The sequence below is a fragment of the Panthera uncia genome, chromosome D1 (assembly GCF_023721935.1).
Source record: "Panthera uncia isolate 11264 chromosome D1, Puncia_PCG_1.0, whole genome shotgun sequence".
NCBI lineage: Eukaryota > Metazoa > Chordata > Mammalia > Carnivora > Felidae > Panthera > Panthera uncia.
The window spans coordinates 79,458,971-79,472,154 of NC_064808.1; the positions used below are offsets into that span (position 1 = coordinate 79,458,971).

General features: G+C 33.9%; 1 protein-coding gene and 1 long non-coding RNA gene across 3 annotated transcripts in view; one reads left to right on the forward strand and one right to left on the reverse strand.

Annotated features, from left to right (window-relative positions):
* The window catches only part of PGR (progesterone receptor), a 104,926-nt gene that overhangs the window by 53,938 nt on the left and 37,804 nt on the right, over window positions 1-13,184 (reverse strand). For both annotated transcript variants that reach the window (XM_049620575.1, XM_049620583.1), the window contains exon 3: window positions 11,216-11,332. In XM_049620575.1, coding sequence (XP_049476532.1) covers window positions 11,216-11,332 — 117 coding nt within the window. The remainder of the gene's footprint in view (window positions 1-11,215; window positions 11,333-13,184) is intronic.
* Window positions 1-13,184, forward strand: part of LOC125915046 (uncharacterized) — a 74,330-nt gene that overhangs the window by 53,436 nt on the left and 7,710 nt on the right. The window contains exon 4 of the long non-coding RNA XR_007455543.1: window positions 11,947-12,109. This is a non-coding gene — a long non-coding RNA (uncharacterized LOC125915046). The remainder of the gene's footprint in view (window positions 1-11,946; window positions 12,110-13,184) is intronic.

Sequence of the window (13,184 nt, forward strand, 5' to 3'; positions counted from 1 at the left end):
CTTTTCCATCTCACTCCTCCTACTTCCCTCAGTCCCATCCTAAGCAACACAGATTCTCTTTTGCCTTTGGTAGATCAAATTGATGAATCTTTTGTAACTTCAACATGTTCCTGGAGTCACAGGCTCTATCCCAAACAGTTTTTAAAGCATTTCTAAAAATCAAAACAAGTAGGACATTTTCTACAAAGCTAAAAAAAAAATTAACTGAGAAATATTTGCAATCATTTAGAAAAATTTCCTACCACATAAAAATATATACATTTTCTTTCAAGATTATGTTTCCATGGGAAAAACATAGTTTGAAACGTAAACAGATATGACAATATTCAATAACTTTACACTAATTAAATACACTCTACTATCTATGATTCGGTAAATTAATGCAATTCCAAGATACCTGCATTGATTTTTTAATGGTTCCTACAGATAAATAATTAAAAACTTTTAGAAGATACAATAAATATTCTGCATTAAAGTTAAATATTATTTTAACAATGACAATATTTGCATAAATGACTCCATGATATGAAAGATATTTTAAGCTACTATTTACTAAACTTTTTTATAGGCCAGACGCCATGCTACATGCTTTAGATGTATCATTTCATTTGCCCTCATAATAACTCTAATTATGTAATCTTTTTTTTTCTAAGTTTTATGTATTTTGAGAGAGAGAGTGTGTGCACGTGCATGGGGGAGGAGCAGAGAGAGAAGGAGACAGAGTCCCAAACGGACTCTGTTAGCATGGAGGAGCCCAATGTGGGCTTGAACTCAGAAATTGTGAGATCATGATCTGAGCCAAAATCAAGAGTCTGATGTTTAACTGACTGAGCTACCCAAGCACCCACCTCATTATGTGATCTTAATGGAAAAGAAAGCAGAGATGTGTAAAGGTTGCAGTGCGTCCTGCAGCTATTGGTGGGGAAATTTAAGTCAAACCCTACTTGTGCTGACTGTGCATCCTCATACTTGTATAATGCTATACCATCGCCTACAGAGGTGTTTTAAAAATTCTTTTTTACAAACAGAAGACCATGGCAGAAAGGAAGGGGAAAAAAATAGATACAAACAGAAAGGGAGGGAGGCAAACCCTAAGAGACTCTTAAATACAGAGAACAAACTGCAGGTTGGTGGGGGTTGGGAGACAGGGGAAAGTAGGTGATGGGCACTGAGGAGGGCACTTGTTGGGATGAGCACTGGATGTTGTATGTAAGCCAATCTGAAAATAAATTATATTCATAAAAAATTCTTTTTTAACCTATTGACAAATTTTAAAATTTTAAAGCAGAGTTAATATATTTGATTGAAACTGGCATAAAATTCTATATAAACTCTTCTGGAAATGTAGAAAATTAGGTAGCTTATAAATCCCTTCTCCAGAACACCTAATATGATGGATGAAATATAACTAACATACTTTTAAATGCATAAACTCACAAAGTCAGCAAAGTATCAAGGAGTCCAAAATGAAGACTATTTCTATCCACTGACAAAGGGGACATGAGAAGACAGCTTGTCTGTTTCATCCTTATTAGTTCAGTATAAAACATCTCTCCTTTGATCACTCTTAATCAAAGGCCTTCTTCAGCCAGATTGGCAGCTTGAAATTATTCTACCTGCATGGTACAGGAATCCTAGAGCATTAATGAAATCCTTAAAGTGCCTGGAAGAATAAAATAAGAATTCTTTGGACAGAAACTCCCTCAATTAAGGCCACACAGAATTAAAGAATTAAGAAAGAAAGAAAGAAAGAAAAGAAAGAAAGAAAGAAAGAAAGAAAGAAAGAAAGAAAATAAAATTAAGCTGTGCCAGACATGAATTTATAATCCAAAATTACAAAAGGCACAATGAGTAAGAAGTAACAGAGATAATAAGCAGGGTGCTGGAACTGGAACTGGCTCATAATGGCCTATGAAAACTTATTAAATATTCAGGAATACTGAGAGCCATTTTTAAAACTCTGGTAGCCTGAAATTTGCTATAAAGGAGTATAACTACAATCATGGGGGAATTCTGTAAATAATAACGGCTTTTTTTTAAACCATCATGCTACAGTGGCATAATTAGATTCGGAGTTATGGGACTTTGGAATTAGTGAATACAAATATTTGTGGCAAATTTGTTTACAACTTATTAAAGTTATATGAAAAAAGAATGGAAACACAAAAAAGTAAAAGCTTTTTTATTTTAGTAAAAATAAGACAAATTTATAAAAGAAACAAGTATAATTTTAAAAAAATACCACCACTAAAGTTAAGAGATGGTAAACTTGAAGATATAACTGACTAAATTTCACAGAATATAGCATAGATAACAATATGAGAAATATTATATAGGGTAAGGATATTTGGAAGAGAGAATGTGCTAATATATGTCTAGTAAGTGTTCTAGAGGTAGAAAAAGGCAATGTGGAGGGAAGCAATATTTGAAGAATACTGGGATGGTATTGATCCTCCTGGTATGTACAAAAGACACAAATTTATAAATCATGATTTACAAGTAGAACAAATGAAGCTAACTTATTACTGGTTGTTACAGTGAATTTGTAGAAAAAGTATAAAAAACATTTTACATAAATATAGATAAAATATTGCCTCAAAGAAACAGCTGTTAGATAAATGGGAGAATTCTCAGAAAAAATGATACTCCCAGAAGGTAGTAGATGAGCATCTTTACAGCGTGGAGAAAAACAAAGTCAACCTAAAATTTTTAAATCACCAAAATCATCTTTTGAAAGTGAAGGGTAAAGAAAGATATTTTAAATGGATAAATGAAATTATCATTAATAATTTCCCACATAAAGAACTTACAAAAATTTTATCTCAAAAACAAGTAAACTGAATGAAGGACTGAGTTGGAAAAAAAACCAAATAGGTAAACATATACGTAAATCTTTCAGACTGAATAAAGTAATATAGATTACTAATTATGGACTAAGTTCTGAAGTGAATGTTTACTTTGCCATGGCCTCTCTATTTGTTTTTATTTCTGGCAAAAAAAATGTTATATTTTTTATTTTGTGGATGACACAAGGTGTTCATGTGATAATGCTGGGCACATTGCATAGAGGCAGAATACTATATTGGATATTAAAATGTAAATTTTATGGAAGCTGGAAAGCTTTCTGGGAATTGGATGAGAAAATAGAGGGTAAAGATCAGCAGACAGGGAATAGTGCAAATCCTTTGATATTATGAGGATCATAATAAGCTTTGCTCTTGTTTAGTTGGATTTATAGGCAATTATCTCAATAGTAGCTGTGAGAAATCATGTCTAGATCTGTGTTTTACTTCGAATTATCAAAAGGATGATGTTGCTGGGATCAGTACATTGGGACTATGCTCTAACAACCTCTTTTGGCACAGATTTAGCTTGCTTTTCTACTTCCCAGATTAAACCAACATGCCTGCATTTATACTTAAAAAAATACAAATGCTAGATAACAGGAAATATAAAATTAAAATGAATATTTTAAAAAAAAAACCCAAACTATATTAGAATTGTTTTAAATAGTAAATGTCTCAATTATCCAAATAAAGTTAGACTACAAATGGAGGAGAATCTTTATATCCCTCAACCCTAACTTTTTAAGGGGGTCTAAAAACAGTAAATACTGCTAGATGCTCTTGAACAGTTTTAGCTGGCAGCCATAAAAGCAGTCCCTAATTGAAAACAAACAAACAAACAAACAAAAAACCAAACCACCAAAAAACACCCCCAAAACAAACAAAAAACACAAAGAAATGAGAATGAATATTCTAAGGAATATCCTTATCCCGTATATGTGAAAGGGGGTTTAGGGTGAACAATCAGGAAGTGACCAGAAGACACTATTTGGCTGTAGGTTTCATTCAATTTAGTGAACTGAGGAAATAGTGTGAGAAGTATTATCTTGGTATGGGGGTTACTCATTCAAAGACCAGGGTTTGGGTAGAAAAGGAAATGCTCATAAGAGGAAGATAGTCCAAAGAGGTTAGGTGGCAGGCATCACCCAAACCAATTCCTGCATCAAAGAGAGGACAGATGATTTCAGTTTTTATAGTAATTAAAGGCACAGACTAAGTTTCTATACTTCCAAAGAAGGTACTGTTCAGAAATTCTTCAAAAAAAAAAAAAAAAAAAAAGACTTTCTGGCTTTCAAGTATAGGAAGAGAAAAAAACAACAACACTTTACTACACAACCCATATTCTGTAGCCCAGAAAGTTATTCTCTTTGCCAAGAGACATGGGAGGTGAATATAGGGGCAAAAGGGGGCAGGAAAGAAACTAGCTTTCTAGCATAACCCTTTAAAATCTGAAGAAAAGGCTTTCTACCAAAATAAATAAATAAATAACAACCCTATAAAAATAGTCTCCAGCTTTAAAAAAATTTCAGCTAACATTAACTATGTATTTAATCATTCCTTTATGTAGAAAGTTACTTATATTTGTAAGAGCTAATTACCTTTATTATAATTCATCATTTTTACCACAAATGCAAAATACAGAGCCGTATTCATTTTAGAATTTTTTTGTGAGTCATTACACAAAAATTTTTTCCAAAGGAAAGAAGTTGGAAGCATAACACCTAAATTAGAAGATATATTACCATACTTCAGCATGTAACTATCTTTCCTACTCAGTACTGTATAGCAATAACAAAATGCAAGAGTTTATTGTGACCTGGTGAAGGCAAGGAAAGTGGTTTATTAAAAATAAGACTTATATGCAACTAAGAGACCCAATAACTCAAACACAATTCTTATAATCAGCACACAGCCACTAAAGCTGGAATTACAACCTGCGATATCTATGTCATGACCTGTGAAAACATTAATATTTCTGGCTTCTGAAATTCTTCCATATATTTTATTAAATCTTTAAAAAAATTTTCAAGGTTTACTCTTTGTTTCATCTTTTGTTATTTAAATTGTCTCTATATCAGAAATGAGAAACCTCAGAGTGGTAAACATGTAGGAAGGAAGGAAAGGATGTATCTCCATTTTTAGTAGTATGTAGGCTATTATTACTTAAGTGAAACTCTTCTAATTATGAAAGAATCCAACTAGAAGCAACCCTGATTATCATTCAAAAGGAAGCTCTCACATTCTCAGTAGAATACAAGTACACTTACCCTTACTCCAGAAATTTAATACAGGACTAGCAGTTAGAATCTGATCCAGAAATTGCATACCTTTCTGATTTATAAGAACTGGACTGTTGACTCCACAGACTTTTGCTATTAACTCTGCCAGGCAGACCAATACCAGGACTATGACATATCAGAGTGTGGTACCACTTCCTTCTAATAAACCTCTGTGCAGATCTACTTATGAGATATTTAAATGCACAAACCATATTTCTCAGTTTGTGATACTGACCACAAGATAACATTAGAATTCAATCAATCTTTCCTTCAAATATGCCTGAAATACAGTAAGGTTTTCCTTCTTCTTTCTTTTTTTTTATATCCCAGATAGCCCTCAGAATCAAAGATACTGCATTATATATTAGTCCTATGAACCATCTAACACTATGAAACTCCCTAAATTATTTTGAATGACAATATGGTGTTTGGGGAAGACAAATTAACTTGAAATAACTTCAGGGGTAGTTTGGAAGGTTTGTAGAGACTACCTGATTTTAAAAAAAGAGAGACAAGGAAATTTTATAAGAAATTAATCTAATGAGTTTAGTGAAAGAACATATCAAAAGCTTTAAAATATCTGTTAATATATTATTCCTTAGAGTGAAGAATATATGAAAAATGATCATATCAATTAAAAATTGAGTGACAGATATATAGGTATTTACTTGTTTATTTTTATTAATTTGGTAGGCTTAATATATTTTATAATTACATAATACAGCAAGTTGTTATATTATGGAGAATCATTAAAAAAACTCTAATGGGAAAAATATTAAAATGGTTATATTATGTGAATGACTATTTTTGGCTTGGGATAGATTTTCAATTATAGATTCTAATGCGATAACCACCTCACACCTGTCAGAATAGCTAAAATTAACAAATCAGGAAACAACAGATGTTGCTGAGGATGCAGAGAAAGGAGAACCCTTTTTCACTGTTGTTAGGAATGCAAACTGGTGCAGCCACTCTGCAAAACAGTGTTTTTGTTCCTGAAAAAATTAAAAATAGAGCTACCTTATAACCCAGCAATTGCACTACTAGGTATTTATCCAAAGGATACAAAAGTGCTGATTCTAAGGGGCACATGTACCCCAATGTTTATAGCAGCAATATCAACAATAGCAAAATTATGGAAAGAGCCCAAATGTCCATTGACTAACAAATGGATAAAGAAGATATGGTATGTATGTACACACACACACACACACACACACACACACACACACACACACTGGAATATTACTCGGCAATCAAAAAGAATGAAATCTTGCCATTTGCAACAACATGGATGGAACTACAGCATATTATGCTAAGCGAAATAAGTCAGCCAGAGAAAGATAGATATCATATGACTTCATTCATATGTGGAATTTAAGGAACAAAACAGATGAACATAGGAGAAGGGAAAGAAAAATAAGATAAAAACAGAGGAAGCAAACCATAAGAGACTTAAATACAAAGAACAAACTTAGGGTTGCTGGAGGGGAGGTGGGTGGGGTGATAGACTACGTGGGTGAAGGGCATTAAGGAGGGCACTTGTTGGGATGAGCACTGGGTGCTATATGTAAGTGATAAATGACTAAAATCTACTCCTGGAACCAATATTACACTATATGTTAACTAACTTGGATTTAAATAAAATAAAAAAAAACTATAAGACATTAACAAAACAAATTGAAGAGGACACAAATGCAAATACGTATAGCAGGCTCATGGATTGGAAGTTCAGTATCATTGAAATGTCCATGCTATCCAAAGAAATCTAAACATTCAGTGAAATCCCTATCAAAATATCAATAGCATTTGTCATAGAACTAGAAAAAGTAATACTAAAATTTGTATGGAACTACAAAAGACCTCAAATAGCCAAAGCAATCTTGAGAAAGAAGAACAAAGCTGGAGGTATAACAATTCCAGATTTCAAGATATACTACAAAGCTGTAGTAATAAAAACACCATGTACTGGCACCAACACAGACACAGATCAATGTAATAGGATAGAGAGCCCAGTAATAAACTAATGCTTTTATGATCAATTAATCTATGACAACAATATGCAGGGGGGAAAAGACAGTCTCTTTAATGGTGCTGGGAAAACTGGACAGCATTAAGCAAAAGAATGATATTGGATCACTTACTTAAACTATATACAAAAATAAACTCAAAATGGATTAAACACCTAAATGTGAAACTGGAAACCATAAAATTCCTAGAAGAAAACACATGCAATAATATCTTGCCATTGTTCTTAGCAACATTTTTCTAGATATGTCTCTTCAGGCAAGATAAATAAAAGCAAAATTAAACTATTGGGACCAAACCAAAATAAAAAGCCTCTGTACAGTGAAGGAAATCATCATCAAAACAAAAAGGCAACTTACTGAATGGAAGATTTTTGCAAATGATATATCTGACAAGGCATTAATATCCAAAATTTATAAATAACTTATATGACTCAACACCAAAAAAAAAATCTGATTAAAAATTGGCAGAGGGGCTCCTGGGTGGCTCCTGGTCAGGTTGGTTGTGTCCAACTTCAGCTCAGGTCATGATCTCCAGGTTTGGGAGCTTGAGCTCTGAGTCAGGCTCTGTGCTGACAGCTCAGAGCCTGGAGCCTGCTTTGCATTCTGTGTCCCTCCTATACTCATACTCTCTCTCTATCTCTGTCTCTCAAAAATAAGCAAACATTAAAAAAAAATTTAATGGCCAGTGGACCTGAATAGACATTTTTCCAAAGAAGACATACATGGCCAACCAGCATATGAAAGATGGTCAAAATCACTAAACATCGGGGAAATGCAAACCAAAATTACAGTGAGGTATTACCTTATCCCTGTCAGAATAGCTAGAATTGAAAAGACAATAAATAACAAGTGCTGAAAAGGATATGAAGAAAAAGGAAGCCTTGTGCACTGCTGGTGGGAATGAAAATTGTTGTAGCTACTATGGAAAACAGTATGGAGGTTCCTCAAAAAGTTAGAAATACCACATGATTTAGTAATTAAACCACAGGGTCTCAAAGAAAACAAAAACACTAATTCAAAAAGATATTTGCACCCCTATGTTTATTGCAGCATTATAAACAACAACCAAATTAGGGAAGCAACCCAAGTGTCCATAAGTAGATAGATGGATAAAGAAGATGTGATATATATGTGCAATTGACTTAGTCATGAAAAAGCATGAAATCTTGCCATTTGCAACAACATACATAGTCTTAGGGGCTATTATGCTAAGTGAAATACATCAAAGACAAATAACATATGATTTCACTTACACGTGAAATCTAAAGAAACAAACAGAAAAGCAGAAATAGACCCATAAATGCAGAGACCAAACATGGTCGCCAGAGTGGAGGGAGCTGGGGGGATTGGCAAAATAGGTGAAAGAGAGTGAGAGGTACAGGTTATCCACTCATGGAATGTACAAGTCATGGAGATGAAAGCTACAGCATAGGGAATTAAATCATTGGTATTGTAATAGCATTGTATGAAGACAGAAGGTAGCAAAACTTGTGGTATGCACAGCACATAGACCTGTCAAATCACTGTTTTACACCTGAAACTAAGGTAACTTTTAGGTTAACTATGTCTCTATTTTATATATATATATATATATATATATATATATATATATATATATACACACTACAAAAAGGTTATGAGTTCATTTTAATGTATTTTAGAAAAATTATAACCATTACATCAAACTCATGATGCCGGAGATATTGCTTAAGAAATGGTTAACTGATGGAAGCATCACAATTCTCAACTTCAAGTCATATTACAAAGCTGTAATGATCAAGACAGTATGTTACTGGTGCAAAAACAGACACATCAGTGGAACAGAACAGAAAACTCAGAAATGAACCCACAACTATATATGGTCAATTAATCTTCAAGAGACTAGGAAAGACTATCCAATGGAAAAAAGACAGTCTTTTCAACAAGCGTGTCAGGAAAACTGGATAGCAACATGCAAAAGAATGAAACTGAACCACTTTATTATACCATAAACAAAAATAAATTCAAATTGGATAAAAGACTTAAATGTTAAACAGGAAAACATTAAAATCGTAGAGAAGAACACAGGCAGTAACCTCTTTGACATTGGCCATAGCAAATTCTTACTAGATATATCTCCTGAGGCAAGGGAGATAAAAAAGCAAAAATAAACTATTGGGACCTTATCAAAGTAAAACCATCTGCACAGTGAAGGAAACAATCTACAGAACTGAAAGGCAACTGAGGGAATGGGAGAAGATATGTGCAAATGATGTCAGATAAAGGTTTAGTATCCAAAATATACAAAGAACTTATAAAACTCAACACCTGAAAAACAAATAATCCATTTTAAAAAATGGGCAGAAGACAGGAATAGACAATTTTCCAAAGAAGACATCCAGATGGCCAACAGACACATGAAAAGATCACTCATCATCAGGGAAATACAAATCAAAACCACATTGAGATACCACCTCACATGGGTCAGAGTAGGTAAAATTAACAACTCAGAAAACCACAGATGATGGCAAGGATATGAAGAAATGGGAACCCTTCTGTACTGTCGGTGGGAATGTAAACTGACACAGCCACTCTGGAAAACAGTATGGATGTTGCTCAAAAGTTAAAAATAGAGCTACCCTATGAGCCAGCAACTGCACTACTAGGTATTTACCCAAAGGAAACAAAAATACTAATTTGAAAGAGATACATGCACCCTGATGTTTATAGAGGCATTATCAACAATAGCCAAATTATGGAAAGAACCCAAATGTCCATGGACTGATAAATGGATAAAGAAGAAGTGGTATGTATACACGATGGGATATTGCTCAGCCTTAAAAAAAATGAACTATTGCCATTTGCAATGACGTGGATGGAGCTAGAGAATATTATGCTAAGTGAAGTAAGTCAGAGAAAGACAAATACCATATGAGTTTACTCATATGTGGAATTTAAGAACAAAACAAATGAAAATAGAGGGGGATAAAAAGAGAGAAGCAAAAACCAAGAAACAGACTCTTAACTATAGTGAACAAACAATGGTTACCAGAGGGGAGGTGGGCAGGGGGATGGGAGAAGTAGATGGTGGTTATCTTGGAGGGAACTTGTTGTGATGAGCACTGGGTGTTGTATGTAAGCAATGAATCACTCAATTCTATACTTGAAATTAATATACTATATGTTAACTAGCTGTAATTTAAATAAAAACTTGGAACCATAAAAAATAAAATTTGAAAAACAATAAATAAAAACTTAGAGAGGGAAAAAGAAAATATACTTAGAAGGGGGAAGAAAAAGAAATTGCCAAGTGAAATGAAAATATTAATTAAAGGATTCAGAAGTGACTCCTCTCCCTGATACTTCCTATTAATTCATCCGGCTTAATATTTTTGATAACACTTACAATAATTTGACATACATACTTATTGTTCCTCTACCCAAAATGTAAGCTCCATTAGGGTAGAGATTTGTTTCTGTTTCTGTTTTGTGTGTGTGTGTGTGTGTGTGTGTGTGTGTGTGCTGCTATACCCCCAGAATTTAGAAGAGTACCTGGTAAGTGGTAAGGGCTCCATATATAGTTACTTAAAGAGAATGAGGAAGGGAAGTAGGGTGGGAGGGGATTGATGGAGAGAGAGAGGGAGATGGATAAAGACCAATGTACTTGACCAATTCACAGAATCAATTTTTGATTCTGAAAAGAACCTCAGTACTCTCATTTTACAAATAAGGAGACTGATGCCCAGAAGGAGTTAGTGACTTATCCAAGGCTACCCAGACAGTGAGTGGTAGAGACTAGATCCAACCTATGTTACTTAATAAGAGGCTGGTGAACTTCTCATAGCATCTCCGTATAGGCAATATAGACAAATGAAGGCTTATTACTTTTCATAACATACCTAAAAAAGATGAGAATCTATAGTTAATGTGATATTAATGGTTGCATCATTCAGACACCAATAATCATGACAGGAAAAGCAAAACAAGAACAAAGATGAATAAGAAAACTAGGATTTCCCGGCCCACGGTTTTAGAGTGTAAATATTCAACAGCATATTACTGATGAAAACATCAGTATTACCTCCAAGGACCATGCCAGCCTGGCAACACTTTCTAAGGCGACATGCGGGGCAGTTTTTTCTGCGGATTTTATCAACAATGCAATCATTTCTTCCAGCACATAAATAATTATGCTGCCCTAGAAAACAAAACAAAAACAAGAGTTATATATGATATCTAAAGACCTTTGGAAATTTTATGCACAGAAAACTTAAAACAACAACAACAACAACAACAACAACAACAACAACAACAAATGCACATCAGCAAGTGCATTACTGTCTCTCTCCGCCTCTTGCCTGGCATAAGTGAATGTTGGGGATGCTCCAAACCCTGTTTAATAGTTTACCCGTGTCTTCATGAGCCTTAATGAGGTGCACACAGCATATAAATTAATTTTATGACTCCTTTAAAAATGTTTTGTATAATATTTCTGTTCATCTTCTTAATGGTGTCAGTATGAGATTGCCCTTAGCCCTTTCTCATTTCAAGGTTATCTACATGTTGTTGATAAGCTTTAGTTATGTAAGATAGTCAAACTATAGTAAAACTTTTTTTTCTTTCTGACATCTAAACCTTCAAGAAACAGACTAAAGAACTAAAGAAGTCTCTGAAATAGACATTTTATAAAATCTATACACTTAATTCTATTGGAAAATCCTGGAGCTATCTTACTTACAGGGTCAAATGATTGTGAATAGCACATTAAAAAAAAAAAAAGATGTCACTGATTGTGCTGACTTTACTGCCTAGGTTATTTTGGCTGCAAATTAGAAAACACAATAAATGGAAATAATGATAAATGAGAAAAATTTAAAACACTGAGAAGTACTGAATGAAGGAAAAGACAGAATTGTAGAAGAAATGCACATACTATGTGTGACCATGGGATCATTTGTGGAGTTTCCTTCAAAAGGTCTGGGATATTAATTTAATATTCAACCATGATGATTTTATTTTATTTTATTTTTAATATAATTTATTGTCAAATTGGCTTCCATGCAACACCCAGTGCTCATCCCAAGTTCTCCCCTCAATGCCCATCACCCACTTTCCCCTCTCTCCCACCCCCCATCAACCCTCAGTTTGCCTTCTATATTTAAGAGTCTCTTATGGTTTGCCTCCCTTCCTCTTTGTTTGTAACTTTTTTTCCCCTTCACTTCCCCCATGGTCTTAATTTTCTCAAGATACACATATGAATGAAAACATAACAACCATGATCCTTTTAAACCACAAACGTGTTCCATTTAATAAAGCATGGAACAATCTAACTTAATTAGATTGAATTTAAAAAATTCAGCTTAAACATGGAAACATTAATTAACTGAAAAATTTACTTTTTGGCACTCATTTTCCAATAAATTCCTGTAGCACAGACTGAGTCTTTTTAACCTCTTCAGCTTACTTATATTTTGGAAGTATGAAAAGTAATTTTAAAGGATTATGGAATTTCCTTTAATATTTTATATTAGTCAGCATTAAAATCAGATTCACTCTTCTGGCCAAAGTTTGTGGTAAAGGAACACAGAGGTACCTTAAACATTTGCTTTATCAAGCAAGGGCAAGGATGTGAACAAAGCACAAAGGGAAAAAAGGCCATGTCTGTCAGACAGCTAGCAACAAAATGGTCTTGGCCTGGGGCATTTTGGGATAAGCACAGATGGTCTTTTCTTAAATATATATTCCTCCACGAACTTATGTCCATGTACTCTCTCCTACTAATGTTCATTCTCTTGTTTAGGAGTCTTAGGCATAGACTTAGGGCTTTCCTCCTAACAAAGGATGGTTATGAAGTTTCACACTCATGTCCATCAGATTAGTAGAGTGTACACTACATGCTACTTTTTGATTTGACTCTGCTCATTTTTTTACCACAAGTTATATTTGCAGGCTACAGGAGTGACTGTGGGAATAAAGTATGTGTAAATCAATCAATCAGTCAATTAACCTATCCATCCATCTGTTATTCATCTGGACCCTACACTGATTTC